The 27,815-nt window shown below is 43.1% G+C and overlaps 1 protein-coding gene across 1 annotated transcript in view; it reads left to right on the top strand.

The window, feature by feature from the left end:
* The window catches only part of ENTPD1 (ectonucleoside triphosphate diphosphohydrolase 1), a 47,400-nt gene that overhangs the window by 14,955 nt on the left and 4,630 nt on the right, over window positions 1-27,815 (top strand). Inside the window, exons 2-7 of the mRNA XM_060241893.1 lie at window positions 5,735-5,853; window positions 17,579-17,706; window positions 19,385-19,502; window positions 19,777-19,927; window positions 21,744-21,903; window positions 25,714-25,950. Coding sequence (XP_060097876.1) covers window positions 5,835-5,853; window positions 17,579-17,706; window positions 19,385-19,502; window positions 19,777-19,927; window positions 21,744-21,903; window positions 25,714-25,950 — 813 coding nt within the window. The 5' untranslated portion in view covers window positions 5,735-5,834. The remainder of the gene's footprint in view (window positions 1-5,734; window positions 5,854-17,578; window positions 17,707-19,384; window positions 19,503-19,776; window positions 19,928-21,743; window positions 21,904-25,713; window positions 25,951-27,815) is intronic.

The following is a 27,815-nucleotide window of genomic DNA, read 5'->3' as shown; positions in this document are numbered from 1 at the left end:
TTCTGGTTTGGGCAAATGTTCTGCAGATCACCTTTTGTGTCTCCATTCCAATTGCTACCATTGGGGTTTACTGGTTCCCAGCCACAGTGCATCAGTTCTCATCAGGCTTATCATTTTCTATCCTTTTCTTGATCTTCTGCCACCAAGCATGCAGTGCTTGTGTTTGTCCCAGAGGCAAGGCCAAAGGAAGAATTCTGTGTGTCTCAGTGAAGCTCAAGACTGGTAGGTTTGGTAGGGTAGTGTCAACTCCAAGTGTCACCTGGAGATCACATGCTATTATAGTAAAGGATGGTGCAGAATTATTTTCTGTTGCCCCAGAAGGCTGGACCAGAACCAACAGGTTGAAATTAAATCAAAAGAGTTTCCGGCTAAACATTAGGAAGAACTTCCTGACAGAACAGTTCCTCAGTGGAACAGGCTTCCTCAGGAGATGGTGGATTCTCCTTCCTTGGAGGTTTTTAAACAGAGGCAGGATGACAACCTGACAGCAATGCTGATTCTGTGAACTTAGGCGGATCATGAGAAGGAAGGCAGGAAGGGTTGCATCAGTGCATTCTTGTGGCCCCTTCTTACACTCCCAGGGAAATGCTGATTGACTTATGACTGACTTTGGGATCAGTCAGAAATTTTTCTCTAAGCCAGATTGGGATCCTGGATCTCTAAGGGATCCTGGAGGTTTTTGCCATCTTCTGGGCATGAAGTAGGGGTCACTGGGGATATATGTGAGGAGGGAGGTATTTGTGAACATGATGGAGCATGAATGAGAGGAGAGAATGAACTCAGATCACCCATGTAGTGCAGACATAATGATCATTCCCAGCTTTTTGTACTCCCTTTCCAACATCTGCAGCTCATTATGGTTAATCCCATTTCCTCACCAGATGTGAACACAGTTACATAAAGCAGTTGGTCGGCTACATTTTAATCTCCTTGACACCCGAATTAAGTTAAATGTGCTTAGTAAGAATTTCTGTTGCTGCTATTAGGAATACCACTCCTGAGCCTTTGAGGAAAACAATAGGTACTCCTTAAGGAAAGACAATGAAGACTCTTTCACCATTGCAAGAGACATTGTTTATTTTTTGCAACCATTTGATCAAAGATCAATTTGTTAGCTGACCTTTGAGCGTGGTTTGCAGGGCTTTTTTAATAGAAAAAGTCCAGCAGGAACTCATTTGCATATTGAACCACACCCCTGATACCAAGCCAGCCAGAACTGTGTTTCTGCTATTAAAAAGCCCTGGTGGAATGAAGTCCAGAAAAAGGTAAATCAGATGCCCTAGCCAAATGGAGAAATGATGTTTTGTTGTCACCTCTGTTAATCTCACTATACAGAATAATGCTTGGCAGAAGTGCTCCAATAATTATGACATAGTTGCTACATTTGCTGACTTACTGTAGCCTTTATCAAAGAATGACAAATGGAAGAAGTGTCCTCTGTTAAGCATGCTGACTAGAGTGCACCATAAGGACCACATCACTCCAGTCTTATTCTGCTTATACAGGCTCCAAATTAGCTTCCTGGCCCAATGTGAGGTGCTGGTATTAACCTTTAAAGCCCTATATTGTTTGGAACCAATATAAGGTAGGGGTCCCCAGTGTGGCTCCCTTGATCACTATGATACCTGCTGATACCTTTCCTTGCATCTCTCAGGTGTGTTTAGAAAGTGAATGGGGCCAGCAGGGCTTCTCATTGGAAGATATGGAGATCTGATTGGCTGAGCAAATTCTTAAAAAGTTGCTTCAGAAGCAGCTGCCGCCACAATTCAAAAGATCTTCACTGCATGACTGAAAGTAAGCTGTGTGCATGCTCTGGGGCCATTTTTCCTGAGCTAAGACAAAAAATGTGTGATTCAGAGGCTAAAAAACTTAGCTAGCTTGCACTAACTCAGCTTAAAGGAAACACTGGTTTTCCCTCCCCCCCCCCCAAATTTTTTTTGTTCACTAAAGCATGAAAGGGAAAAATGTTTTCAAAATGTTAGGCCTCCCATCCCAGTGTCTGTCTCTCTTTACATACGTCAATTTCATTCCACGCTGATGACCCCCCCCCTTTTTATTTTGTTTTCATGCTGCACTGAAATCCATTTTTCCCCCACTTGGAATGCTGCCATTTGCCTCCTGTTCAATTCCCCGTTCAAGTCAATACCAGCAATGCACAGCTTCTTTTAAACTACCCCCCATTGTTTATTATTTTTTTTATTCAGCAATCCAAAACTAGTGATAATTTTATATCAGCTGGCTCATGCCACTTGTAAAGAAAAAATAAAAAACCAAGGGGGAAATGGAGCTTTGAACACTGATGATGGGGGGAGGATGATGGAAGGTGTAGAGTGGGCAGAACAACCTCTATGTGGATATGGGAGACTGACCTTTGAGAGGTGGCAAAAGGGGGGGGGTGTAGGGGGGAATCCAAGGAAATATATATGCTTTTGAATTACCTCCAGGTTGGAAGGGGGAAATCAGCACAAAAGCACTCTCAGAAAACCTGGAGAAACAGCAACCAGAAAGCAAAATGAGCTCTGAAGGGAGGAAAATCTATGCAGAACAACAAAGAAAACCTGACAAACATGCGCAGTGAAAGTGAGGGAAAACACCTGTGCATAATAAACCAGAGTTTGGCAGGAGCCTAGTTCACATGGCTTAGTTGGTTGACAGGAGCACAGACTATCCTTAACCCTAAAAGATGCATTATGAAAGTTTCCCATCTATTTGTCTTTGTGGCAGAGCCTTCTTTGGACCTACATTTCACCTCCTTGTCTCTGTGGCTGCAAGGGCCATGAGTTTGCAATTAACAGCCTCCTGATTCTAAGCACATAACATGGGTCTAAGTTCCACTGACGAGACTTGGAAGTATTTCACAGAGTTTTTTTCTGCATTTGGATGACAAACTGCTGTGATTTTTCTCCAGTCTTTCTTATAATGTAATGGTCCCTTTGTTTTCTTTCCATGGTTTCCTCATTGTCCTTCTGTACTTCCCAAAAACTGTATCATAGATGGTTTGAGAAAACAGAGAAACAACAAGGAAACCATGAAGAGACAACACATGGACGATGAGATCACAGAAACCCCACTGCAGTCTGGCGCCCAAACCACAGGGAAAAACCTGAAAGAGCAGATAGTCCTTTAAATGTCAATTTTCCATCCTGGCTTGTGTTCCCTTTGTATCAGTTACCCATAGATATCTCTGATGTTTAATGTTAATTTAATATTTGGATTTATATCCCACCAAGCCAGACTCAGGGCAGGTAACAACATGAAACCTGATGTGATGTTCAGATGGTTTAAGATTGTATTGTTCTATTCCCTACTCTTTTCCTGTTGGTCAGTCTTCTGTCTTCCTTTTTACACTTCCTCTTTCAGTGGTTCCCTATAGTTTTAACCCTTTCCTGCATTCACATTGCTGCCCTTTATTCTGATTTATTTTGTATTTAACAATTTTCTATGCCACTTCTCTTCACTATGTGAAGTAGCTTACAATAAACAAGTTATTTATAAACATTAATTCTAAGTTTGTACCACTTACACATGAAGCTGTCTTATACCAAATCAGACCATTGGTCCATCAAGGTCAGTATTGTCTACTCCAACTGGCAGCTGCTCTCCAGGATCTTAGGCAGAGGTCTTTCACATCACCTATTGCCTGGCCCTTTTAACTGGAGATGGCAGGATTGAACCTGGAACCTTCTACATCCCAAGCAGATGCTTGTGTCACTGAGCCACAGTGCCTCCCAATCTTTCACTCCAGGTCTGTATTACCTTAAAAGCAGGGAAGAGAGGGAGGAAGTCTTCCCATACTTCAGCAGGTGTCCTGGTAGATGAAGAATGTCCAGAGTTGAGCTGATTCAGATCCAATCTTTCCCATACACCTAATCATAGAGAACATACCCTGAGGGAGAACAAGAGATCCATGGGTATTTGAATGACAGTTTTAAAAATATCACACATAGAAAAGCATTAACTCCAACACCTTTGCCACATGAAAACAAGCAGATCCACAGAATACACTGAACTTGTAAAGCAGCACTACATTTCTGTGTGACATGTTACTACCCCTCCTGTAAACAGGTTAAAAGTGGGAGAGAATCCTAAGGGCTACCATGTCCAGATTCTTGGTACAATTTCTAAAACATCCCTGAAAATGATCACAACTCTTGGACTTGTAACTTTTACAGAATGTTAGTTCTGTACCTGCTGCTCATAATCAACAAGTGGACCTCTGTATAAGAACTCATTGACAAAGAAGGAAAGCCATCCCACTTCATTTGGCAACCTTTCTTGAAATCTGTTTTTCTCTTCCACTCTTGTACTGCTGTAGTGTGGGCTTTCCTTCCACACTTGTGTAAAGACTTTCATCTGCTGTCCTACAATAGGCTCTTGTCCTATTCTCCTTCCCCCTTAAACTTGGTTAAAAATATTTCAAGATGCTTTGTTCATTATTATTTGGAATGGAAATTGGAGCAATATGAGGAACAGAACAGGATATTCATGCTGAATGTTCTCTTAAGGTCTTAGGAAGCGCCAATATGGAGCATGACCTTTGGGAAGCCATGTTTGTCTTTGAAGAGCAAAATACAATGAGAAGAAAGGCAGACTGAGGTGCTGCTGGTTTTATTGAAACTCAGGGAGTTCATGATCAAGTTACAGATTTAACAATGGGCATGGGTTGGGAGTGATTTGCCTTTTTTGCAATGGCCCATGCCTTTATTATGAAAATCTGTCTTGCATGGATTCACCAACCATTGGCTTGATTGAATGGAATGTTTCAGGATTAAGTGAACATGGTCATTGTTTTCCTGTCTAGATTGCACGGTTCACACAGTTTGAATGGGTCACCTGAATCTTTTGTCATGAGCAAAATTTGTGACACATTTAAGCCACATTACAAAGATTTATAGATGTGTGTAAAAATCATTGTTTGGGTTTGTTTTGAACAATTCATGTGGCCTATTTATCATGTGTGCAAAGAGCCTGTGGCGCAGAGTTATAAAGCTGTAGTACTGCAGTCCAAGCTCTGCTCACAACCTGAGTTTGATCCCAGCAGAAGCTGTGTTCAGGTAGCCGGTTCAAGGTTGGCTCAGCCTTCCATCCTTCTGAGGTCGGTAAAATGAGTACCCAGCTTGCTGGGGGTAAAGTGTAAATGACTGGGGAAGGCAATGGCAAACCACCCCATTAAAAAGTCTGCCATGAAAACATTGTGAAAGCAGCATCACTTCAGAGTCAGAAATGACTGGTGCTTGCACAGGGAATTACCTTTACCTTTTTTATTTACCACGTGAAAGGTGCCCCTTGGCAAAAAACAACCACTAGTCCTTAAGTACAGTGGTCCTAATAAGTTGCTGAGGATGACTGTTATATTCCTGGACAAAAAAAAATTTATGTGGAAACCTAAACCAGAATTGTCAAGTACATGACATTCTGAAGAACAGCTAATCAAGCCAGTGGTTGATGAATTTGTGTAAAACAGCTCTTGATGTCAACTATTCACACCATTAGCTATGTAGCCTGTTTAAACCATATACCTTATGACTTCAGAAGTGCTTTAACGTGAACAGATGTGGTATGCCCAGAGAAAGGAGGTCAGATATCTGCGATGTTTGTGTCATTTGTTTTGTATCCTGTTTTCTGATGAAAATAAAAGATTTCCCTGCAAGCTATGTTGCTTTGGGAGAAACTATCACTAGGAATATAGCTTGATGATTCCTGTATTATTATTTCTCCTCTTTTTTTCTTCCAGTTTCTTGTGTGGAGAATGTTTAATCAGGTGTTTCACCTTCCAAATGATAATGTACAAATGCTGGCTTTGAAGTTTTGTTTGAATATCAGAAAATAAGAATATGGACACAAATATACCAGGTGAGTGAGGGGAGCATAACATTAGGCTTCCCAACCCTCCCGCCCTGGTGGGGGACCCCTGGATTTGCAGCCTTTTCCCCCGCTCTCCAAAAATTTGGAAGCGGGAGGAGGGGGGGAAACGGCGCCAAGGAGCATGGCGAGCCGCGAGTCCCGGTCCTTCTGAGCCCATCTCGGAGGAGCAGCCTCTAAATAGATCCAAGTGGGCAGCCCTGCTAGTCTGAATCCTACTTTGTTCCTCCAGCCTTGGATTGCTCCTACATTTTAGGATGCGTTCGCGGCGGACCAGGCAGGCCAGACTCTCTTTTGGTTGCGCTTGTTTCCCCCCCTCCACGTGATTGGGCTGGGCGGGGCGCAGGCACGTTGCAGGGCTGGGCAGCAGCAGGTGCTGAAATTCAAATATGAAGGGCGGTTGATAGCTACTCTTGCCTCAGAGGGACGCAGCGAAGGGAGAGCGAGCGCCGTAGCGGTGCCTGTTGCAGACATGGACCCTTTCACTGAGGTAAACAGCTGCTCACTGACGGGCCGCTTCTGTTTGTGGAGAGGGAGCTTTGTACAGGTGGGAGGGATGCTGATGGAGGGAAGCCTTTGCGTGTGTGGGGTGAGGAGGAAGGTTCCTTTGTGTGGCGGCGGCAGCAGCGACAACCAGCTTGCCTTCAGGGCTTGTTTCTTTATGTTGGGGAATAACTTGAATTTCACCAGATAACGCCCTCACTCCCAGGATTACTTCAAGCTGGGAAAATGGTGGGGAGGGGGCCTGAAACCTATTCTCCATGCACACCATGGTCTTGATCAACGTTCCCTCTAAGCTGCAGAGGCTTGTGAGCAAAAATTCTTCTTTGTGAGCTACTGGCATGAAAGTTGTGAGTAGGGTTGCCAATCCCCAGGTGGGGGCAGGAGATCTGGGAGGGGGCTGTTTTTTGGGGTAGAGGCACCAAATTTTCAGTATAGCATCTAGTGCCTCTCCCCAAAATACCCCCCAAGTTTCAAAAAGATTGGACCAGGGGGTCCAATTCTACGAGTCCCAAAAGAAGGTGCCCCTATCCTTCATTATTTCCTATGGAAGGAAGGAATTGAAAAAGTGTGCTGTCCCTTTTAATGTGATGGCCAGAATTCCCTTTGGAGTTCAATTATGCTTGTCACAGCGTTGATCTTGGCCCCACCCCCAAAGTCTCCTGGCTCCACCCCCAAAGTCTCCTGGCTCCACCCCCAAAGTCCCCAGATATTTCTTGAATTGGACTTCGCAACCCTACATAACATTCTCACTGGAGGACTGGCTAAGATGGTCTGCCCCTGAGACAGCTGGATCTGATTGATTTCTTGTCTGCCTTTGTTGTTTTTCACCTGACTTTTGCAAGTTTTTTTTTGTTGAGGCCTGGGAACACTGGGTTTTCTTCTAAGCAGTGCACTCTGTCCCACTGACTAAAATCAAAGCAACCCTCTGGTTGTTTGGGGATCTCTTTGAGACGACAGAGCACAGATGGCAGAAAATAGTAACGCCAACCAAATATAACAAATCCAGCCAAATATGGTTATAGCGCATTTGAAGACCTATACCATAGCAGTACAGATGGCAAAGTAAGCTCCAGCAGCTTTGCATCTGTTATCATCCAGCTAAACTAATTAGCCTTGAGCTGCTAACCCATAGAACCATCCATAGCCCACTGCAACTTATTAGTTAATCATTTTGTGGTTCAAGTCATTCACATCCATTCAGACATGAATAGCATACAGTTTCAGAGGGTTTACCAGCTGTCCCCCATGATCTGGGCTAGTCACAGTTGCTTGGAAGAGCTCAGTTTTGTATCACCTGCAAATGTAGAAAAGGCACTTGGGAAAGTTCTGATAATCAAATTCCTCCTTAACCATTTCCATTTTTGACTGTTGTAGCTAGTCTGAGGAGGCTGTCTAGCTTGGTCAGCATGATAGCCATGGGACCAGGTCATGGGCCAGTGTGGTGTAGTGGCTAAGAGCGGCGGACTGTAATCTGGAAAATCGGGTTTGATTCCCCACTCCTTCACATGCAGCTAGCTGGATGAACTTGGGCCAGTCACAGATCTCTCAGTGCTCAGCCCCACCTATCTCATAGGGTCCTCTTATGAGGAGGTGGAGGTGACTGTAAGCCACTCCAAGGCACCTTCAGGTAATGAAGGGCAGGGTATAAAACCTACTCCTACTCTTCCTTTAGAGATAATAGTCTAGACATTTCTATCAGCTCCTGACTTTGGCAATTACTGGCCAATCTCTTATTTGCTATTCTTGGGCAGGTTGTTCAAGAGAATGGTGACTAAGTAATTCCACATAATCTTGAATTAAGCTGTTTATCTGGATCCATTTCAGTTTTGTTTCGTATTTGGTTTTACAACAGAGACATTTTTGTTCCCCTGGTTTATTACATGCCCTGAGAAAGAGACAGGAGGATTATGATTCTGTTGATTCTGTTTGACTTCCTGATGGCTTTTAGTACTGTCACCTGTTGTTTCCTTATGGATTAGTGATGGAACTGGATAGCAGTCATTCTGCTCCTTTCTCAGGATTAGTTTTCAGAAACTGGTGCTGGAGACTGCAGGTCGTTGAAGTTGAGTATTTCTCCCAGTGCTCTACCCTCTACATGAAACTACAGGAAAAGGTTATTTATATTTTTCACTAACTGCAGATAAGATAGTTTTCTGTTAAGGATTATCTGGGAGCAGTGAGACTGGATATTGGTGCATCAATTTAAAACTATTAAAGGTGGTTCATATGGTTAGTTAGGAAAATGCCTGTCTTTATGATTAAGGTCATGATTTGTGGATACTTCTGCATGTGGAATAATGCTTGGTTTCTCAGATAATAGCTGTGACCCAATGCACTGTTAACCAGTTCTACCTGATCCATTAGTTGTGCCTACTTAACTATTTTCATCCATGCCCTGGAGACTTCCTGAGTTAGACTACTGTAATCTGCTCTACACAGCATTGTACTTGAAGAGTTTAGCAGAGAAGGTGCTATTTATTTGGACAATGTCTGTGCCACCTCTCTAGAGAACCTGCTCATGGTGGCTTATAAAACAATGCAGAAAAGACAGCTGTGCCAATGCAGAATTGAGGAAGAGAACCCCCTCCCCCCCCCCACACACAATGGTGCAGTGGGGAAAAGGTTTTATTTCAAAGATCCTTCTCTGTTTTGGGTGCAGCTTTGACAGGGATAAGTAAAGCAACTGTCTCTTAGAGTGTTTCTACCATATTATTACAGTGGGAATATTCTAAGAAACTGTGGCCTTACAGATTTTCTGAGAAAGCTTTGTGCTAAAAACATAGGGATCTTTGACTGACTTAAAATTCTTTTTCTGATAGCATAATAATCTTTCTCTTCCTTGACTTATAAAATAAAACATAATAAAAACATATCATAAAAGTTACTAAAAACCCAGCCAGAGCATAAAACATAGATCAACTTAAACCAACTGTTAAAACATTTCTCAGGATAAGATTATAAAAGGATATTTAAAAATCAACTTCTTAAAATTGCTATGTTTTTATTGACTGGTCTAAGTCTAAAATACCTCTTATGAAAAATCTGCACTGGTTTGTTCATTTCCAGGCTAATTCAAAATGCTGGTTTTTACCTATAAAATCCTGTTTGGTGTGATCCCAGATGCCTTAAGGGACTGCCTTCTACCATATGATCCTTCCAAGTTTTAAAAGAGCAATATGTTCCTCCCATTGTTTGTCCCAGCATCTCAGGACCCCCAAACGTGTATCATAATACAAGCACTCAACTTTTTGGGGAGGGATGGTGGCTCAGTGGTAGAGCATCTGCTTGGTAAGCAGAAAGTCCCAGGTTCAATCCCTTGCATCTCCAAAAAAGGGTCCAGGCAAATAGGTGTGAAAAACTTCAGCTTGAGACCCTGGAGAGCCGCTTCCAGTCTGAGTAGACAATACTAACTTTGATGGACCAAGGGTCTGATTCAGTATAAGGCAGCTTCATGTGTCCATATGTCCAACTTGTAGTCAAATGCTACAGTGCGGACTAACCTTTACAAATGTTTATAATGGGTGTCAAATCCACACAGGGCTCAAATCCATCTCCTGAGCAACCTTCTGCTTCCTTTTCCAGGTCTGCTACAGCCAAACTTAGCTTGTTTTTTCCCAGCTTAAGAACATAAGAGAGCAACACCTACCATTTCCAGTGGCAGAAAAACTACAAGAGGGAAAGCATGAAACCCCTCCTTTCCTCTCACAACATTTGGAGCTACACAGTACAACCAAAATGTTTTAAAGAGTTAGTGCCCACTCTAACATTTGACTATGAGTTGTGTTGGGTACTGTTTTTGTCTTGATATGTGTCAAATGTAACTTGTTTTGGCCCTGACACTTAGGCTGCGGTCACACAAGCAGTTTGATCCGATATCGTTGTGGTATCCGTATGGATTTAAAGAGTATGATGAGACTGTGACAACTGCCTTCTGTGCCCCAGTCTATCAGATAGCAATGTGCACATAAGTGCATGATTGTTCCTGGAGGTGTCAGTCACCATGGCCAAGTAGTCATTCTGGATCAGGAGTCCCCAGGGGAGTTGTTTTTGAGCGACAGTTCCCCCCCCCCCAAAAAAAGCTCTTTCTCCTGCTTCTGCAGCAGAGTTGCTGTTGAAGACCTCCCCAGGATTTACACAAGGGTAAATGTGCTGGTCAGTGGGACTACTCTCATGTAAATTTACACACACCAGTATTCCAAGGAAGAGAGGTGAAAGGAAAGGCTGAGATGGGCCTGAGTATTTGGCAGAAGAATTGTGGAGCTGTCAAAAGAAGCCAGAGCTTTGGATACATGTTTATGTGCATTGGTGAAGGACAAAAAAAAAAGGATTCTGCAACAATCTTAATGATTGACCATGCGAGGAGTGCATGGTGAAGTTGGTTCAGGGTGGGATGTCTGATTAAAATTTCCCATTACAAAATAAAATGGTGTAATTAGAGGTGTGGCCAGATCGCACTAAGCCTTAGAAGCAGCGTCAGCTCTAGGGCACATGGTGCCCCAGGCAGGTTCCCTGCTGCAGCGTCCACTGCTGCCAGCCCCCTCCTTTCTGCCGCCCTCCATCACACTCCCGACTCGCTGAGACAAAGCTGCCTAGTTTGCCTCTCTATCTCTCCCTGCTGCCACTGCCAGCCTCCTTCCTTCCCATTCTCCACACCTCCCCATCTGCCATGTCCAGTGTGCCTCCCTTCTAGTCTGCCACACTCCCCCCCTCCCAGCTCGCCGAGACAAGGCTTGCCCTATCGGCTTTGAAGCAGCCAGCAGGGCTGCGTTTTGAGAAGAGAAAGTTGGAGGAGACTTCTCCCCCCTCCTTTCCACAACAGGAAGTGAGTGGAGAGTGAAGCCTTCTCCAGCTTTCTCTTCTCAAAATGCAGTCCTGCCAGCTGCCTTGAAGCCGGTAGGGCCAGCCTCGTCATGGCGAGCGGGGTGGGGTGGGGTGGAGAGCGTGGCAGACTGGAAGGGAGGTGTGGTGGATGCGGTGGACGGTAAGGAAGGGGGCTGGCAGTGGTGGCAGGGAGAGAGAGGCAAACTAGGCGGTTGTCTTGCCTAGTTTGCCTAGTGGGCAAGCTGACCCTGCTTAGAAGTAGACTGCCTGTAAACAGGAAGGTTCCATTTAGCTATAATGGCTAATAATCATTATTAGACCTGTCCTCCATTAATTTGCTTAAAGCTTTTTGAAAAGCGTGTAAGGCAACAATTGCTTTATGCTTCGACAGAGATATTTTTGAGTAATAGAATCCTGTAACCAGGACTTTTTTTGTAGAAAAAGCCCAGCAGAAACTGATTTGCATATTAGGCCACACACCCCTGACATCACCACTGTTTCACATAAGGCTTTTTTGTAGGGAAAGCCCACCAGGATCTCATTTGCAGATTAGGCCACACCCCCTGACACTAAGCCAGCTGGAACTGCGTTCTGTGCGTTCCTGCTCAAAAGAAGCTCTGCTTGTAACAAAACAGAAGATGCAGATATGGTGGTGAAATTCAGTAGTCACTAAAGCTGATAAGAGTTCTGCTACTGCCATTACCAAAGCCCTTTGTGCCAAATAATCTTCCCCTCAATACACACTCATAACAAACTAGTCATATCTCCAGCATACCTTCTTTTCAGTACTGACTGAGATACATCCAGGCTGAGATTTCATTTTCAAATGAGTTACCTGCAACACAAACCCAGGGAATGGAGAATGCTATTGAGAGAAGAGGAAGCTGCAAAACTTCTTTTGTTTTGCTGTTGCTCAAGCTTTGTGTAATAGGGCTTGGGGCTGCTGGGAACTACTGTCTGCAGTGCTAGAGTAGGGACCAAGTCAGTGACACTGTCTCCAGATGGAAGGAATGTCCTTCATGCTGTTATGGTGAATGGGGGGATTGTCAGACTCAGCTGGCTGGGTCATAGGGAATTCCTGTCTGTAACCTCCCTGACGATATTTTGCCAGAAATAAACCATTGAGTTTGCTGCCAACACAAATAGAAAAGCTGGGATTCCATGCTGAGCACAAAGCCCCTGTGTGCTCACTTCCGGGCTGCATGACTCCCTGTGGGAAAGAGAGGCAGGGGCTTTGTACTGGCTGTTCCTTCACCTTTGCAGTGTTTGCTGCCCCACAGCTTGGAACTGCAGGACTATCTCACTATTAGAATGGAAAATCGGCAAGAGCCTTTTTTAGCATCCTTCTTTGTCAACAGCTCTTGTTCTCTGAACTTCTAAAACATTTCTATTATTAAGATTTCCTGTAAGAAAAATAAGCTGATGATTTATTAATTTTGTTCCTGTGTATTTCGGGCATCAACTTTTTTCCCAGCCTGACTTTGGTGTCCAGGAGTCTTATGGTTTCTGTGGTGCCCTGAGGAAGATGGTATGCATTCTGCCAAGGCTGTGCAGCAGCAGTATCAGCACAAGTAGTATATGAGGTAGTGCATGGATAACCTCTGTGGTGAGTCTTGGTTGAAGCAGACGTCAGCCCAAAGTATTTGCATATCGTAACCTTCAAAATTAAAAGAGTGTGTTGAAGTGTCATGCTATCTTAAAAGGGATTCTGTTGTTTCTGTGATGTTTTCATTGTTATTCAGGCTCACATCTTCAAGTCTTTTCACTGAAAACAGGCACTACAATCATGCATTTAGTTTTAATAAAAGAGAGGGATTTTTCCACAGTAACTTTTAAAATAACAAGGACTATCCATGATATGGATATGGATAAAATGCATTAAAAAAGCTATGTGTGATACTCGTCCTCTGTAATGCTACATGTTCTTGTGTCTCTGTGTATATTCTGCCTGAGAGTCCTGGTGTTCCTTATTAAAGAGTGACTTCTGGGAGTGGGGAATCCTGAAGTCCAAGAAAGAGCACCAAAGGGAGTCAGGATGTGAGGCTTGCAGCTACTGTAAGGGACAGTTAATATATATATATTTAAATTTAATAATATAATTTTATTGAATTAAATTCAAACAGAGGTACAACAAAATGTGAGATACAACAATGCAAATTCTTAACCAATATGTTACTAATTTGTTAATATGTAAAAATAAAATTATAAGTAATCTAGGTTGAGCTATAACTTCAAATTAGATAGAAGTTACTAGTATTTAGTTAACTAAGTGAAACAATTTCCTTTCCTTTTTTAGGTAAGAAAACATTAAACTTAAGAAGCTATGAATGACGAAAAACAAAATCAATGTATAGTATCAATGGCTTTAAAAATAGGGGGGGAAATGACCACAAAAGACAAATTATAAGGATCTGACTCATGCTGAGTTAGGGAGTCTGTAATTTTGTCTAATATACAAAAGTATTTTCATGAACCAATCTGATGGTTAAGGTTTTCAAAGACTTCCAGTATTTAGCTATTACGATTCTGGCTGTTGCAGTTAATTTTTCTATCAATTCCAAAGTATGTGGATTTAATTTACAATCTAGCCAGAGGTTCATAACCAACCATTCCATAGTGAATAGTATTGTATATCTAATGATTTCAAAAATTATATTTGTCACAAGTTTCCAAAATGGATGCACTTTGATGTAGTCCCACCAACAGTGTCTAACTGCATTGCAGCCTTTCCAACGTAACGCAAATAGTTCTTTATGCATTATATGAATTTTTTGTGGGGCTAGATACCATCTCGTGAGGGTTTTATAGAATTGTGTTTAAATTAAAATATTTTTAGACCTTAATGTGGATGAATTCCAAATAAGTTTCCAAAGGGATAGTTAATCTTGAAGCACTAACTCCTCACCCCAAGCTATCAGAGAGTGAAAGCTGAGAGGCTGTGTTTCTCCAGCAATCCCACACTGTTTTGTTTTACACTGTGCTTAGTGGTAAATCCAGGAAAGATCTGATCTGAGCCAGCTGGATGCAGCTGGACTGAGGCATTGATGTGCAACACTTCAGCCTGTACCCCTCCTTCTTCATGTAGGCCTCATGCCCAGTTGTCTCTTACTTTGTTGGACAGCCAAGGAGGTGGCTCTCAGCCATCCTGGGGTTTCCCTTTGCTCAAGAGTCCCCATTTGGTTTAATCAGCCAGTTTCCCAGCCTTCTAGGTACAGTCAGCCATGGTAATTGCCATCGTCAGCCACTGGTACTCAGTTTTCAGAACTGGATGAAATTCTATTCCTTTTCTCAGCTTGTGTGTATGAGGAAGGATTAGTAGGTCCAAAACGCATTGCTCTGCTTTGGGGGATTTGTTGCTAGAAGTCTCACATGTTGCTTCAGACTGGCAGGTTATTGCTCTGCAATACTTTTTTTCTAAAAAAAATAAATCTTTCTGGACCTTTTGACCTGGAAATCCTTTCTCCCTAATCTCAAATGGAGACTAGTTATGGTTGTTTATAGATGATTATACTCAGAAACTATACTCTTATATTGTGTAATAAGTTCCATTACTGAGTCATAGTTTTGCTAGGTTTCCATTGCTGACCTCCAGTGATCCTTGTGTGATGCTCTTAACTAGCAAATATGGTTTGGAGACCTAAGTTTCCATTCTAGCAGAGCGTCTCAGCTCTTTGGTATTTACCCACTTCAGCTATGTAACACGTGCTTGAGATGTTCCTTCTCACTGTGTCTGGATAAAGACATGGAGATCAAGGAGAAATAGAAATAAACTATTTTTCTTTGATCTCAGTATGGAAAAAAACTACACATATTGGGGAGAAATTGGAAATGTGTTAAACTTTTTTTCAGAAGGATTGGAGAAATTGCAACAGCTTCATAGGGGTATTCACTTTTGAAGGTTTTTCTGGTAAAGCATGACACTCTGCCTAGTAATGCTGACTTCAGCATACTATTATGTGTGCTTACTTTCCTTTGGTTGAGAGATCACTGGGGAGTTTTGCTTTCTTTGAAAATACCAAATGGAACAAAAAGGCACTCCCACAAGGCAGCAGATCTGCTTTTCTGCAGCAGATCTGTGAAGAGACCCTGTACTCCAAGATGCTTCATCTTCAGCCAGTTCACAACAACTCTTTCTGTTGCTTTCTCTTCAAAATTACCAGTTAGTTTCTCACACGCAATCTGCTAACCATTCTTCTTGGACACTACCCCATCCAGGGGAGCATCCCCTGTTGCCATTTAGCCTCTATTTTTGTTGGCTTTTTTTCTCACCCCCTCCATCTTGAGTCTAGGAACAACTTTTCTGCTAAATACAAATGGAAAGAAACAGTTTCTGGACATTTTTGCAACAAAGGGAAGAATGAATGGGTCTGAATCTAATCACTATTACTGAGGAGTAAGAACATTTCAGAAAGAAGAACCAACAATCAGACCATTATTCAGAACCTCTCCAAGCTATTAATCAAGGTACATTTAGGCACAAAGTATCATGTTGCATTAAAGATCCTTTTAACAAAGACCTGTGTTTTCAGTAGCATCTTCTACATGATTCTTAGTTCAGACTGATCCAGTCAGGAATGGTTTGGATTTCTTCCTGGAATCTCAGCTCAGGTAACAGTGCAATGCTATGCAGAATACCTGTCTAAGGCTAATAACTTCAGCAGACCTAGAATGGTATAACTCTTCTTAAGGTTGTACCAAAAGACTGCCTCCAGCACACCAGCTTCCTATTCAAAGGCCTCCCAGCCATTTCACATTTGGAAATACTCCCAGGACGACAGAACTCCTTCCTGTCTTTTGGCCAAACGCATTACTTTCCTGTTAACTCATGTCCCCTCCTCTATTTCTCCAAGCCTGGAAAGAAAATAAGCTTTGTTTTAGAACAAGCCTCTGGCCCTATAACTGGAGCCAAGATCTCCCCCAAACTGTGTCCTTCTAGGCAGTGTTAATGCTATACTCCTGCTGTGTGGTGCAGAGCACACCCATGCCCAGACCTGCTGTACTATAACCCCCCACAAGGAGTTTTTGGCTTCCCAAGTCTGTCATTGTCTTATCAGTAGAAAAGCCTCATTTCTGGCATGCGTTAATGCCCTCTGCTATTTTCCCCCTTGGATTTATCTTTTCGATTTTGGTTTCCTGAATGTCTAAACCCCTGCTTTGGGATTTGAACCTCTGCCTGGAAACTGCATATATGGGATACAATCAGATGAGCAGTTAAGTCTGCCATAGCCACCTCTCCCATGGGTGCGATCTTGCTGGAAGATCTGGCACTTGTGCCCCACTCATCCTTTCCTTGTATTACAATGACTCACAAATTTATTAAATAGCTGGGGAAAATTGGGTGGCTTCCATGGCAGGTTTCTGGCTGTCTGATCTCCGCAACATGCCATGGAAATGCATTGCTCCATTCCATTTCTGGTGCATCCTTTTCTTCCCTCTAAACCCACTCTGAGGAGTACTTGTCTGCTCCTGCACATGCACAGTGGGACTTTTTAAAAAACAACAACAAATCCATTCCCCGTGGGTCTGTGGTTGCGGTGCATTATCAATGTGAATGGCCAACCATGGGCCCATGCCACTTTGATGCTTAAACTAAACATGCAGAATGATGCTTAAACTAAACATAGCTAGGCTGGCCCATTTCAGTTTTGTAGCATTTTATCCCCACATAGTTATTGTATATCCCCTGTTCCCACATAGTTATTGTATTTGTCTGTGTCACTAATTTATTGAGCACCAAAAGGTGTCTTGGTCAGAATAACTGCACTGTAGGTTGTCTACATTCCTTATAAGCAATGATCATGTCTCATTTGTGGTCTTCATACAACTACAAAGAGAACCAGCTCCCATGATCCACTTTTGTTTTACTTTTGAGTCTCCCACGCCTTTTGAGGTGTAGCTTTGTTTCCCCTTTCTCAGCAGCTCTAATATCAGTGCATATTCTGTTGCATAAAGTTAGATTAATATATAAAGTGTGTCCTTTGTAACACATACACTTCGGAAATAACAACAATGGCATCAGGATAACTTGTTACTATGATCGTCCTAAAACTTCCTGTTTAATACACTGTTTTCACTGAATGCATTTTGAGTGTTAAAAACACTGTTGCAGAATAGCGATCCCTCTCTATAGTGCCTTGCAAGTGTATAGCAAAGCAGGGAGTCACCAGATACTAAAATGATTGTATTTGATTATGAATAGCCCCCACAGAAAGAGACAAATGCTTCTTCATCTGAGTGAGATCTAACAGCTGGACTCAGGGCAATGTGATAGATATTGCCTGGCAGCTTCGTTGGGCTATACTCCAGGGTCAAAGGGTAGGGTGTATGCTTTGTTGTTGCTTATCTCTAGCTCTGTCAGATCATATCTACCTCCTTTTTACTGTGATTTCAGGTTCCAAGCCAAGGAGACGTTTTACCAGAAAATCTGCCATCATCCTAGGACTTCTTCTTGGAGTGTCTGTACTTGGTTTAATCACAGTTGTTATTGCACAGAAACACGCTACAAGAAAAAACAATAAAGTAGGTCACAGAAAAGAGGCTCCTGCTGAAGCACTGTAAAGGGAGTGGCCATGGCTCATTGGCAGAGTATCTGCTTGACATTCAGAAGGTTCTAGGTTCAGTCCTCACAGTCTTCAGTTAAAAGGTCAGGTGGTCATAAGTGATGTGAAAGACCTCTGTTTGAATCCTGGGGAGCTGCTGACAGTCTGGTAGACATTACTGACTTTGATAGATCAGTGTTCTGACTCAGTATAAGGAATCTCTTAATGCATTTATGTATTAGGTTGTTGGATTCCCAAGCTACTTGATGGAGTACACTAGGGTTCTGTGAGTGGGGCTGAAGGGTCTTTTGAAAACTTAAACCACAGTGGGAGTCTCCCTGCAATATTAATCCTTCCTTTGGTAATGGTATGCATGCAATTATATCATCCGGACAGAAAAATCAAGAGTACACAGAATCTCTGTGGTTATTTACACAACAGATAGGACAATCTCATAGGCATTGTCACTGCTTTGAAAACTTGATCTGATTCCTGAGCCCAAATGAACTAGGCAAAAGCAAGGTGGCAGTATTAACTGCGGCAAGCTAATTGTGAGAATAAAATATGCCTCCAATCTAGAAAAAAGCCCCTGTGCGTCAAGCCAACCATCCTTAGTCTTTAGTGACATAAAAATCCCCATATTGATTGTAAAATTTCTGTGGATCTGCCCAAGCGACACTTTTCCATCAGTGGTGGCTGTCATGCAACAGACAGTCCCTTTGCCTCAGCTCTGGAGGGGAAAGTTTGACATCCATTCTTTCCTCCTCCTCTCTGTCCCAGTGTGCTGCTTGTCCAGATGAACAGAATGCTATAATGATATTCAGTTGATTATATTTTTAAAAGCCTTCTGTTGATTGGAGGTAGTCACAACAGCAGCAAAGAAAATAATTGCAGTGTGGGTGATCAGGAAGATATGAACTTTCCCACCCACATGGCAAACATACAGGCTTTACATGATCATTTGCAAAACTTCACAGCAAAGCAGGTTTGGGAAAGGTCAGAGAAAAGCCATTGTAAACCTTGGAAGTACATGCATGTACCACAGTACTGTGGGGAAGCAAGAATAACCTTGCTTCCCAACAGCATTGAATCCAGTGCAAATAACTTGTGTGGAAAAGGTCTAAGTAGCAAGAAAAATTATTTCTTAAAGTCTGACCTGAGAGCTCCCACACCCCAAGGAATTTCCTTCAAAGTCATAAGGTAAACTGTGTTACAACTGAGAGGCTAATAATCTTTTCCTCTTCCTTTAGGTTAAATCCCAGTATGACCCACACCAGTGTTGGACTGATCTCCTAGGCCAAAACTTACCACATCTTATATAGATGTGCTCAGTTTGAAGCCCAAAATATGTAGTCACAAAGCACAAAGTTTATAAGGGTTCCAGTCAGGGACAACAGCAGTATCTGCTAGTCTGAAATGCAGTAATAACTCAGCTGCACTTAAAATGTAAAAGGTAACTATTAAAGTAACAACCTGATATGCAGGAAACAGAAATGGTTTGTGGGTTTTTCTCCCCTTTCTCCATCTAGCCAAGGTGTTTTTTATAGTTAATAGAAACAAATTGTGGCTGATAATTTTATATGCAGAATTATCTCAGTCTCATTGTCCTAATGAGCTGCATTATATGGAATGATACTGTGGCTTTGTTTCTTCTGCAGTATGGTATTGTGCTGGATGCTGGCTCTTCTCACACAAGCATGTATGTATATCAATGGCCAGCGGAGAAGGAGAATGACACAGGAATCGTGACGCAGACTGATATGTGCGAAGTTATAGGTAAGGAAATGGGAAGGTTGGGGATGATTTTGTAATACAGGAGAAACAGTAGGGCAAAGAGATGAAAAGTAGCATCTTCAGAAAAACACCAGAAGGCAAAAAATTGTTCCCTTCCTACCTTAAAAGTGTTCTCAGTATTAAACAGATCACATAATTTACCATTTTTGATGAATAATTTGAATTATCTTGGAATGGTACTCTTTTTTTTTTAAAGAATATATGTATCCCTGGTTTATAGAGGATTGACCAAACTCTGTGGGTTTTTTCCTCCCAGGGCCAGGGATCTCATCATATGCCCAAGATCCTGAAAAAGCTGGTAGGTCCCTAATGCAGTGCATGGACAGGGCAAAGGAAGTCGTTCCTGCAGGAAAATATCAAGAAACACCTGTTTACTTGGGAGCAACAGCTGGAATGCGGTTGTTGAGGTACCAAAGAACAATACTATGTGCACTACAGTTGAGAGCCCATGAGTGCCAGGGATGAGCTCCATGGCTGGCAGTTTTCAAAGTTCCTTTGGGATCAGCAGTGATAAAGGTTTTGCATCTGAGGCCAGTTTGGCTGCTCCTTTGCCCAATATTGCGGAGGTCTCAGTTGCATAATAGTTTTATACAATGTCTGTATTCCTTGTTTCTTGCATGTTTCAGTGCTCACATGTTTCACATAGATGGGAAATTCATAAGCTTACAATGTTGCTTACAATGCAGTGTTGCTCTCCCTCCCACCCCCATTCGTTTTGTGAATGAGAACATTTGTCTTCAGCCCCTAAGTAAAGATAGCAGAATTGGATAGCAGAGCCCCATGATTGCTAACATAGGGGTCTAAGGTCTGAGCAGAAAATAATTGAAAGGGGAGCAGAAGGTGAGACACATTTTGTCTGCCATTGGGCACGTCTGCCCACCCAAGACAGGGATAGTTCAGATCTCAGTTTGAGAACACATCCCACCCCCAATTATAGAATAAACAGCCAGGTCCAAAAACAAAAGGTCATTTTGTTTCTGGATCTCAAAAGACAAGGTGATCACGTGTGCCACCGTCTGGTTGAAGGAGGCAAAGGGTGATTAAGGCAGGGCCGGATCTAGGGGGGGGCAGAGGGGGATGCTTGCCTTGGGTGCCACCGGAGGGGGGGGGGGCGCCAAATTGGGTATAGAGTCAATTCTATTCTATGGGCCCATAAGGTAGAATGGGCCCATTGGGGGCAGCATTTTTTAATTTTGCTCCCCACTCCCTCAAAAACATGTAGATCCGGTCCTGATTCAGGGTGCTGGAAAAACTTCAAAAAATTAAGCAAAGGGTTTGTTTGGGGGTAGGGTTTTTTTATTGATCAATGATAGGTGGTTTGGGGAATGGGAAATTATTATGTGAAGCACTGTCTTTCCTTAGCAGAGCCTAGTGCAACAGCTTTCTTTGTGGCTAAAGGCACACTGATTAATTACTGAGAGGCCTTGATGCCTCTGCTAGAGGTAGCTGTATTGTTCCCTCAGTTAGTACTGTTGAGTTGTTTGGGCCTGGCCCCTTTTGCTGTGGTCAGAAATCCTGTGTTTTGGCAGTCCCCTTATCACAATTGGGAGGAGGGGATTTGAACCAAAATAGAACCCTTTTTAGCAACATCTTATTAGACAAATGCACTGTGTTGCCCTGAGGTGTTGTCATGACCCTTTGATAAATCAGGGTCCACTAACTGGTTACTCATGGTCCACACTGCTCTTTTCTTTCAGTGGCAGTGGTGCAGTAGTTGTTACCAGAGGCGAACCTTTAGCCAAGCAACTTAGTTTCCTACTTCTGTTTCTAAAATGCCAGCACAGAGACAGACAGAAAATTGCTTGGAATTGCATGTCCTTAGTAGTCTCAGATATGTAAGATGCACAGGGCCAGTCCTGCCACTAGGCAAGCTAGGTGATTGTCTAAGGTGCTGGCCTTCTGGGAGCATTGAATTGGGTGCCCCCATGTGACTTGGTGACATTATCAGTGGGGGAGGGGAGGGCACCAGAATTTAGCCTTGCCTAGCGTGCCAGACAGTCGAGGGCCAGCCCTGGAGATGCACACCTTTCAAAGCACTTGGGAATCTTCTTTGCAGTTCACATTTCATTCTAGCGTCTGTTCCATCTGGGGTAAATGTGCACACAGAATGTCTGGGCACTTTCCAACAGACATTTTTGAAAGACCAAGAAGAAAATGGACATCAGAAGTGTTCCTAATGGAGTTGCATTGACATGCCCTATCTGTACTCTTTCCTACATGCAGAATGCAGAACAAGAATGTTGCTGAGAAGGTCCTCTTTGAAGTGGCAGCAACACTACACTCATACCCTTTCAACTTCCAGGGTGCCAGAATCCTCAGCGGTGGAGAAGAAGGTGCCTATGGCTGGATCACCATTAATTACTTGCTGGGCAATTTTAAGGAGGTAATGTCAGAAAGGCGGTGGTGTGGCATCACAGAGCCTGGTCATGCTTTGAGTCTATACTCTTTATAGCACAGACTCCTTATCATTTTTAGTGTTTCAGTTCCATCTGAACATCCAAGAGGTGTTAGGAATGGAAATGGAATCCATGCTGACAGATTCCTGTAGTCTAGCCATGTGAATCTGTTTCAGCAAAGACAAAAAGAATCATGATTGTTAGCCGCCCAGAGTCCACTTGTGGAGTGGGCAGCTTTAAATCTAAAATAAATAAATAAATTAAATAAATAAAAATTCTTCCGGCATCATAAAAAAGCATCTTATGTACTGTAGCATAACCACTTGTATGTTAGAGCTCTGATGTCACAGGCTGTGGTCCACAAAAGCTTATGGCATAATGAGGTGCCTCTGAGGCTCTTTTTGTTGCAATTAGGGATGTGCACTTTTTCATTTCATAGGTTTTAATACGCTTAATAAAAGCAATGTTATTACATTGGTGAATTTTCTATGTTCTTTTCTTCCACTTTCCTGCACTTACTGTGATTCAGGTGGTAGCGGTGGCTGCTTTGGTGGTATCAGGTGTGAGGCTCGCAGTGATTAGCTAGACAGGCCACTAAGAATCTTTACTCTCCCTGTGCTGCAGTTTAGATACTGCTTTGGCAGTGTTTGAAGCTTAGCATCTGGGATACCTCAGGGTACCTGACAACATTTTCCAGGATCCACTGAAATACTAGAGGAGGCATTGGGAATAGAGGGGGATTAAAACTACATACCTGCTGGCTGGCCAGCAGCTGCTAAAAGCTTGTGTAGGAAAAATACCATAGGTATCATAACCTCAAATAACAAATTAGTTTTCCAGTACAAGTTTACATTCAAAAATATTTCATCTCTGGATTTTAGAAATTCATAAATTATACAGTGAACCTTATGTGTCCAATAACACTTTCTTCAGTTCGCATACAACTTAACAAGAATGCTGTAAATGGGAAAAGAATTCCAAAGTCTGATTCAAGACTAGAGGGAATGGACACAGGGTGTCTGTTGTGGGGTTGAGGGGGAGGTAAAGGAGATTGTGACCACTCTGAGACTCTTGAGATTCAGAGCATAGGGCAAGATATAAATCCAATATCATCTTCTTTTCCAGTTTGCTTTCCTTATACACTTTAATTAAAGGAGTGAGGATTTTTTAGATTCTTTTGTTGTGAGTTTGGAAACAATATTTAATCAGAATTGCAATATATGCTGAGTTAAAAGATCTCTGGAATCCTTCCAGCTTTCCCTTCCTCATCTCCTGATGTAAACAATCTACTATTTTTATGGATGGTACTCCAGTGAAGACTTGTCCTGTGGATTGCCAAAGAGAATGCTTTGGCAGTGTTTGGAGCTTAGCATCTGTCTTGACATCCTCTGGCATCCAGAGATGTAGGTGGGCATTTATCACAGCACAAACTCAAGCAAGAACAAATGAATTCAGTCTGGGAATTAGAGCCCTTAATTCACTATGTTGCTTATTCTATTACATACTATTGCATAGAGAATGCACTGCCATTATTACCTGACTGACATTCTAGTTGTAGATGAATTTGAACGATTTCCTATACCTGGGAAAGTGTAATTTTACCATAAACTAGTAATTCTGTTCCTCTGCCTTCCTTCCAGCCTAATAGAAGGGAATGTGGCCAAGAAACAATCTTCCGTATCCTGTTCCCAATAAAAACATTCATCTCCCAAAAGGACTGTTTACACTGGTCTTAAAAATCTGCAGACTCCCTACATGCTGTGCCATGTCTTGAACCACTTCCCCAAAGAATGTGGTAGAAAGAGACTGCAGTTGAAATAACAGAGGTGGTCCTAAATGGGAAGCTCCTCTGCTTTTCTGTGAAGACAAGATCATTATGATTTGAGAGGTGGAGGTAGGGGAAAAGGAAGTCTGATCTTGGCACTTGCAGCTGAAGAGCTTTCAAAGTACATGTGCAAACAGTGTAATACCACTTGGTGGAAGCAATGGTTTGAAAGGTTTTGTGTATATGGGTCTGAATAAGCATGCTATTATATGAAAGGAATGAAGCACTGAGATAGCTCAAGTTTTGGACTCTGCATTGCTTTAAGAACATAAGAGAAGCCATGTTGGATCAGGCCAATGGCCCATCCAGTCCAACACTCTGTGTCACACAGTGGCCAAAAAGAGTGTGTGTGTATATATATATATATACATACATATATATACACACTGTGGCTAATAGCCACTGATGGACCTCTGCTCCATATTTTTATGTAACCCCCTCTTGAAGCTGGCTATGCTTGTAGCCACCACCAATTCCTGTGGCAGTGAATTCCACATGTTAATCACCCTTTTCCCCTGCTGAAGGTCACTCAGAGGGGCAGCAGAATCCAGTTCACTAAATTTCTAGGGGTTAAGGTTTTTCAAGGGAGAAAACAAACAGAGGTTATCAACGATCCAAGTAGGCAGCCGTGTTGGTCTGAAGCAGTTGAACAAAGCAGGAGTGTTTTAAAACAGTATTTTACCATGTGATCAGTCAGTTTGCCCTCTTAATCAACAAACTGCATGTATTTCAGCCCACTGTATCTGATCCTCTCGTCTGATGAAGTGTGCTTAGCACATGAAAGCTTACGTTCTGAATAAAACTTGGTTGGTCTTAAAGGTGCGACTTGACTCCTGCTTTGTTCAGAGGTTATCAAAGTGGAAGGACCATATTAGTTAAAGTTGTCCTGTGCTTCTGTCTATTGTTGACAGTGATGACACATAATTTAGGATTCAGGTTGGACACCACAGCCATCACCTGCTGCAAGGATGCCTGCTGAACTTACAAGACTACTGAGCCCCTTCCTTCCCTTTCAATCTGGTCTCAGTAAATCAGCTCACACCCTGACATTGTACCACCCACTCAGTTGTCAGCCTGCCGTAATATCTGCAATGATCTCTCCTTCATCCCAAACACAGATAGTGGTCAGAAGGAATTAACTTTGCATATATTATTTTACAAGATTTTGGTTAAAGGTACAGTATTTGCTGAGACTTATTACTAGTAATTTATGCATCACAGTGTGGTTTGATTGCTTTGTCTGTACTCTCTGGGACACATTTCCATTCTTTTTACTTCAGTCCTGAATAATCCAACATATCTATTTCCTCCTCCTCCTACACATGATATTGGAGTTCCATGAATGGAACTATTATATATGAACCTTAAAAGTGCCTGGGTGGGTGTTAAAATGGAGCACTTTCTCTCCAGCATGCCACTACTGTATAAAAAATGACCCTTGCCCATAGGAAAAAAGAAAGGTACCTGTATTTTGCCTGTCTTTTCCCTACTAAAGCTTAAAACAGCCAAGGGGACATGTTTGCATGTTTATATGTTTTATCTAATATCTTTAAATATGTTTAAATATATATTTATATTTTAAGTGCCTTTTCAAACATTAAAACATGTTTAAATATTCATTGCCTTGGATAGGAAATGAGGCACATAAATGTTTTAAATAATTTTTTTCAGTAGAAAATGGCATGACAGAAGTAAGCTCTTCCTCTCCCCAGCACCATAGCCCTGATCCATGAGGGGCACATATTGAGGCTGCTTTTTAGGGCCAAATTACATATCTGGAGTTGCAAACTTCGAAATCATGTGTACTTCGGCACTCACTTTTTGCCTATGCTAAGCATCCCTTTAACTATCTCCTTATCCCCTGCCTCCATTTTCCTCAGCCATATCCCCTTCTGTGGCTCCCCCAACCTGGCTTGTCTGTCCCTTGGCCTGACCCTACAGCTTTCTCCCACTGGACATCTTCTTTTTGCAGTCTGTCTGGCCACGTGTCTTGCCCCGTATTTTCTCCAGTCTGGGGACAACGGGGGCATTGGACCTTGGAGGAGCTTCCACACAAATAACCTTTGTACCAGACCAGGAAAAGATCGAGTCACAAGGAGATATTGTGAATTTCTATCTCTATGGGAAAAACTACGCTCTATATACGCACAGCTTCCTGTGTTATGGAAAGGACCAGGCACTACGCCTGAAGCTGGTTAAAGATGTTCAGGCAAGTATGGAGTGCCAACATCTTGTGTGTGTGTGTGTGTGTGTGTGTGTGTATGATGAAGCTAATGATGCAGCTCATCTAGACTTGTTTCTTTTAATGATATTGATAATGTAAACTCTGAGCCTTCTAAGACCCTGGAAAGATTTCCCCAGATACACTTCTGGATTTTCCCCATCCAAGAAAATTAGGCCCCTTAAAAAATAACCTCAGGCTCTGTAGGAGCCTCTCTTATACTTTGCTAGGTAAAGCTTTTCCCAATTTGAGGAGTATTTTGTTTGCAGCCATAGAAACAAACAAAAAATGACATTGTTTTGAGATGTTGGCCACATCTAAGGACCACTATTTAACTATGTTTTATCCAGCCAACTCTTCCTCTAAAGCAGTGGTCCCCAACTTTTTTGGCCCCAGGGCCTTGTTCGCTGACTGTGGCTCCAGGGCCCACGGGGTGAGGGCACCCAATTCAGCCTCCTGCCGTCCCCCCGCTGCGCCTCCCCCCATTTTTCTCCCTTCTTCGCTTCCCCCTGCACAGCCTTGCTGCCCCGCCCCCATGCAACCTCGCAGCCTCCTCCCCTCATTTCCTCCTCCCTCCTTCCCCCCCCCCCGCACAGCCTCGCCGCCTCTTAAAAGTGTAACTTGACTCCTACTTTGTTCTACTGCTTTAGACCAACACAGCTGCTCACCTGGATCTATCCTCCTCACCCCCCCCCCCCATTTCCTCCTCTCCCCCCCACCCCCGCACAGCTAACCTCCTCCTCCCCCATTTTCACCATTTTAAGGTTGGGGAAGTGGTCTCCAACCTTTTTGGGCCCAGAGCCTGACCTGCTGACCATGGCCCCAGGGCCAGCAGGGTGGGGGAACTCAATTTGGCCTCCTCCCACAGCACCTTCTCCCTCTGTTTTCCTCCCCCGTTTCCTCCTCCCTCCTTTGCCCCCCCCCCGTGCAGCCTTGCCATCCCACCCCCCCCTCGCAGCCTCCTCCCCGCATTTCCTCCTCCCTCCTTCCCCCCCCCCCCCGCGCAGCCTCGCCGCCTCTTAAAGGTGGAACTTGACTCCTGCTTTGTTCTACTGCTTCAGACCAACATGGCTGCTCACCTGGATCTATCTTCTTCCCATTTCCTCCTCCCCCCCCCCCGTGCAACCTCGCCTCCTCCTCCCCCCCCCCCCCTGTTTTCACCATTTTAAGGCCGGGGAAGGGGCTGTGATGCTCCTCCCAGGCTGACCCCCCCCCCCCCCCGGAAGGAGGCAAGGGCAGCATCCCTTGCTGCTGCACCAGCGGTTTTCCTGGCCTATCAGCTGATCAGTGGGGGGGAGGTAGGCCTGGGAGGCACTTCACAGCTCCTTCCCTGGCCTTAAAATGGTGAAAATGGGGGGGGGGAGGCGCCGGGGGGGGGGTGAGGCTGCGCGGCCCATTGCAAACAGGCCACGGCCTGGTACCAGTCCTGGGGTTGGGGACCACTGCTCTAAAGAGTTCACATTAGTGTATGTGGTTCATTGCCATTTTATCTTCACAAATAACCTTGTGAGATATGATAGAAGAGAAGGAGTAATTGGCCTCAAATCACTCATTGAACTTTATGGCAGAGTGAGGATTTGAAAGTGTGTCTTCCTAATACTAGCTGGACATTGTAATTGTTTCACTGCCACACTACTATGATTTGCCAAAGTAAGTAAAATTAAAATAAATAAAAATCCAAATAAATAAAAAAATCCAATACATATAAATAAACAAATTAATAAACTAAAGCTCCAGAGCAAAGAGGGAACTTAGCTCTCGGGCTCCTCTTTGCTTGCTAATTATCTCTTGTCACTTAGGATCTGGACAGCTTTTTATTTATTTAGAATATTTATATGCCACTTTTCTCCTGG

Source organism: Heteronotia binoei, chromosome 6 (genome assembly GCF_032191835.1).
Source record: "Heteronotia binoei isolate CCM8104 ecotype False Entrance Well chromosome 6, APGP_CSIRO_Hbin_v1, whole genome shotgun sequence".
In the NCBI taxonomy this organism is placed as follows: Eukaryota; Metazoa; Chordata; class Lepidosauria; order Squamata; family Gekkonidae; genus Heteronotia; species Heteronotia binoei.
Note: the sequence above shows the minus strand (reverse complement) of the source record. Positions and strands in the feature narration are given on the sequence as shown.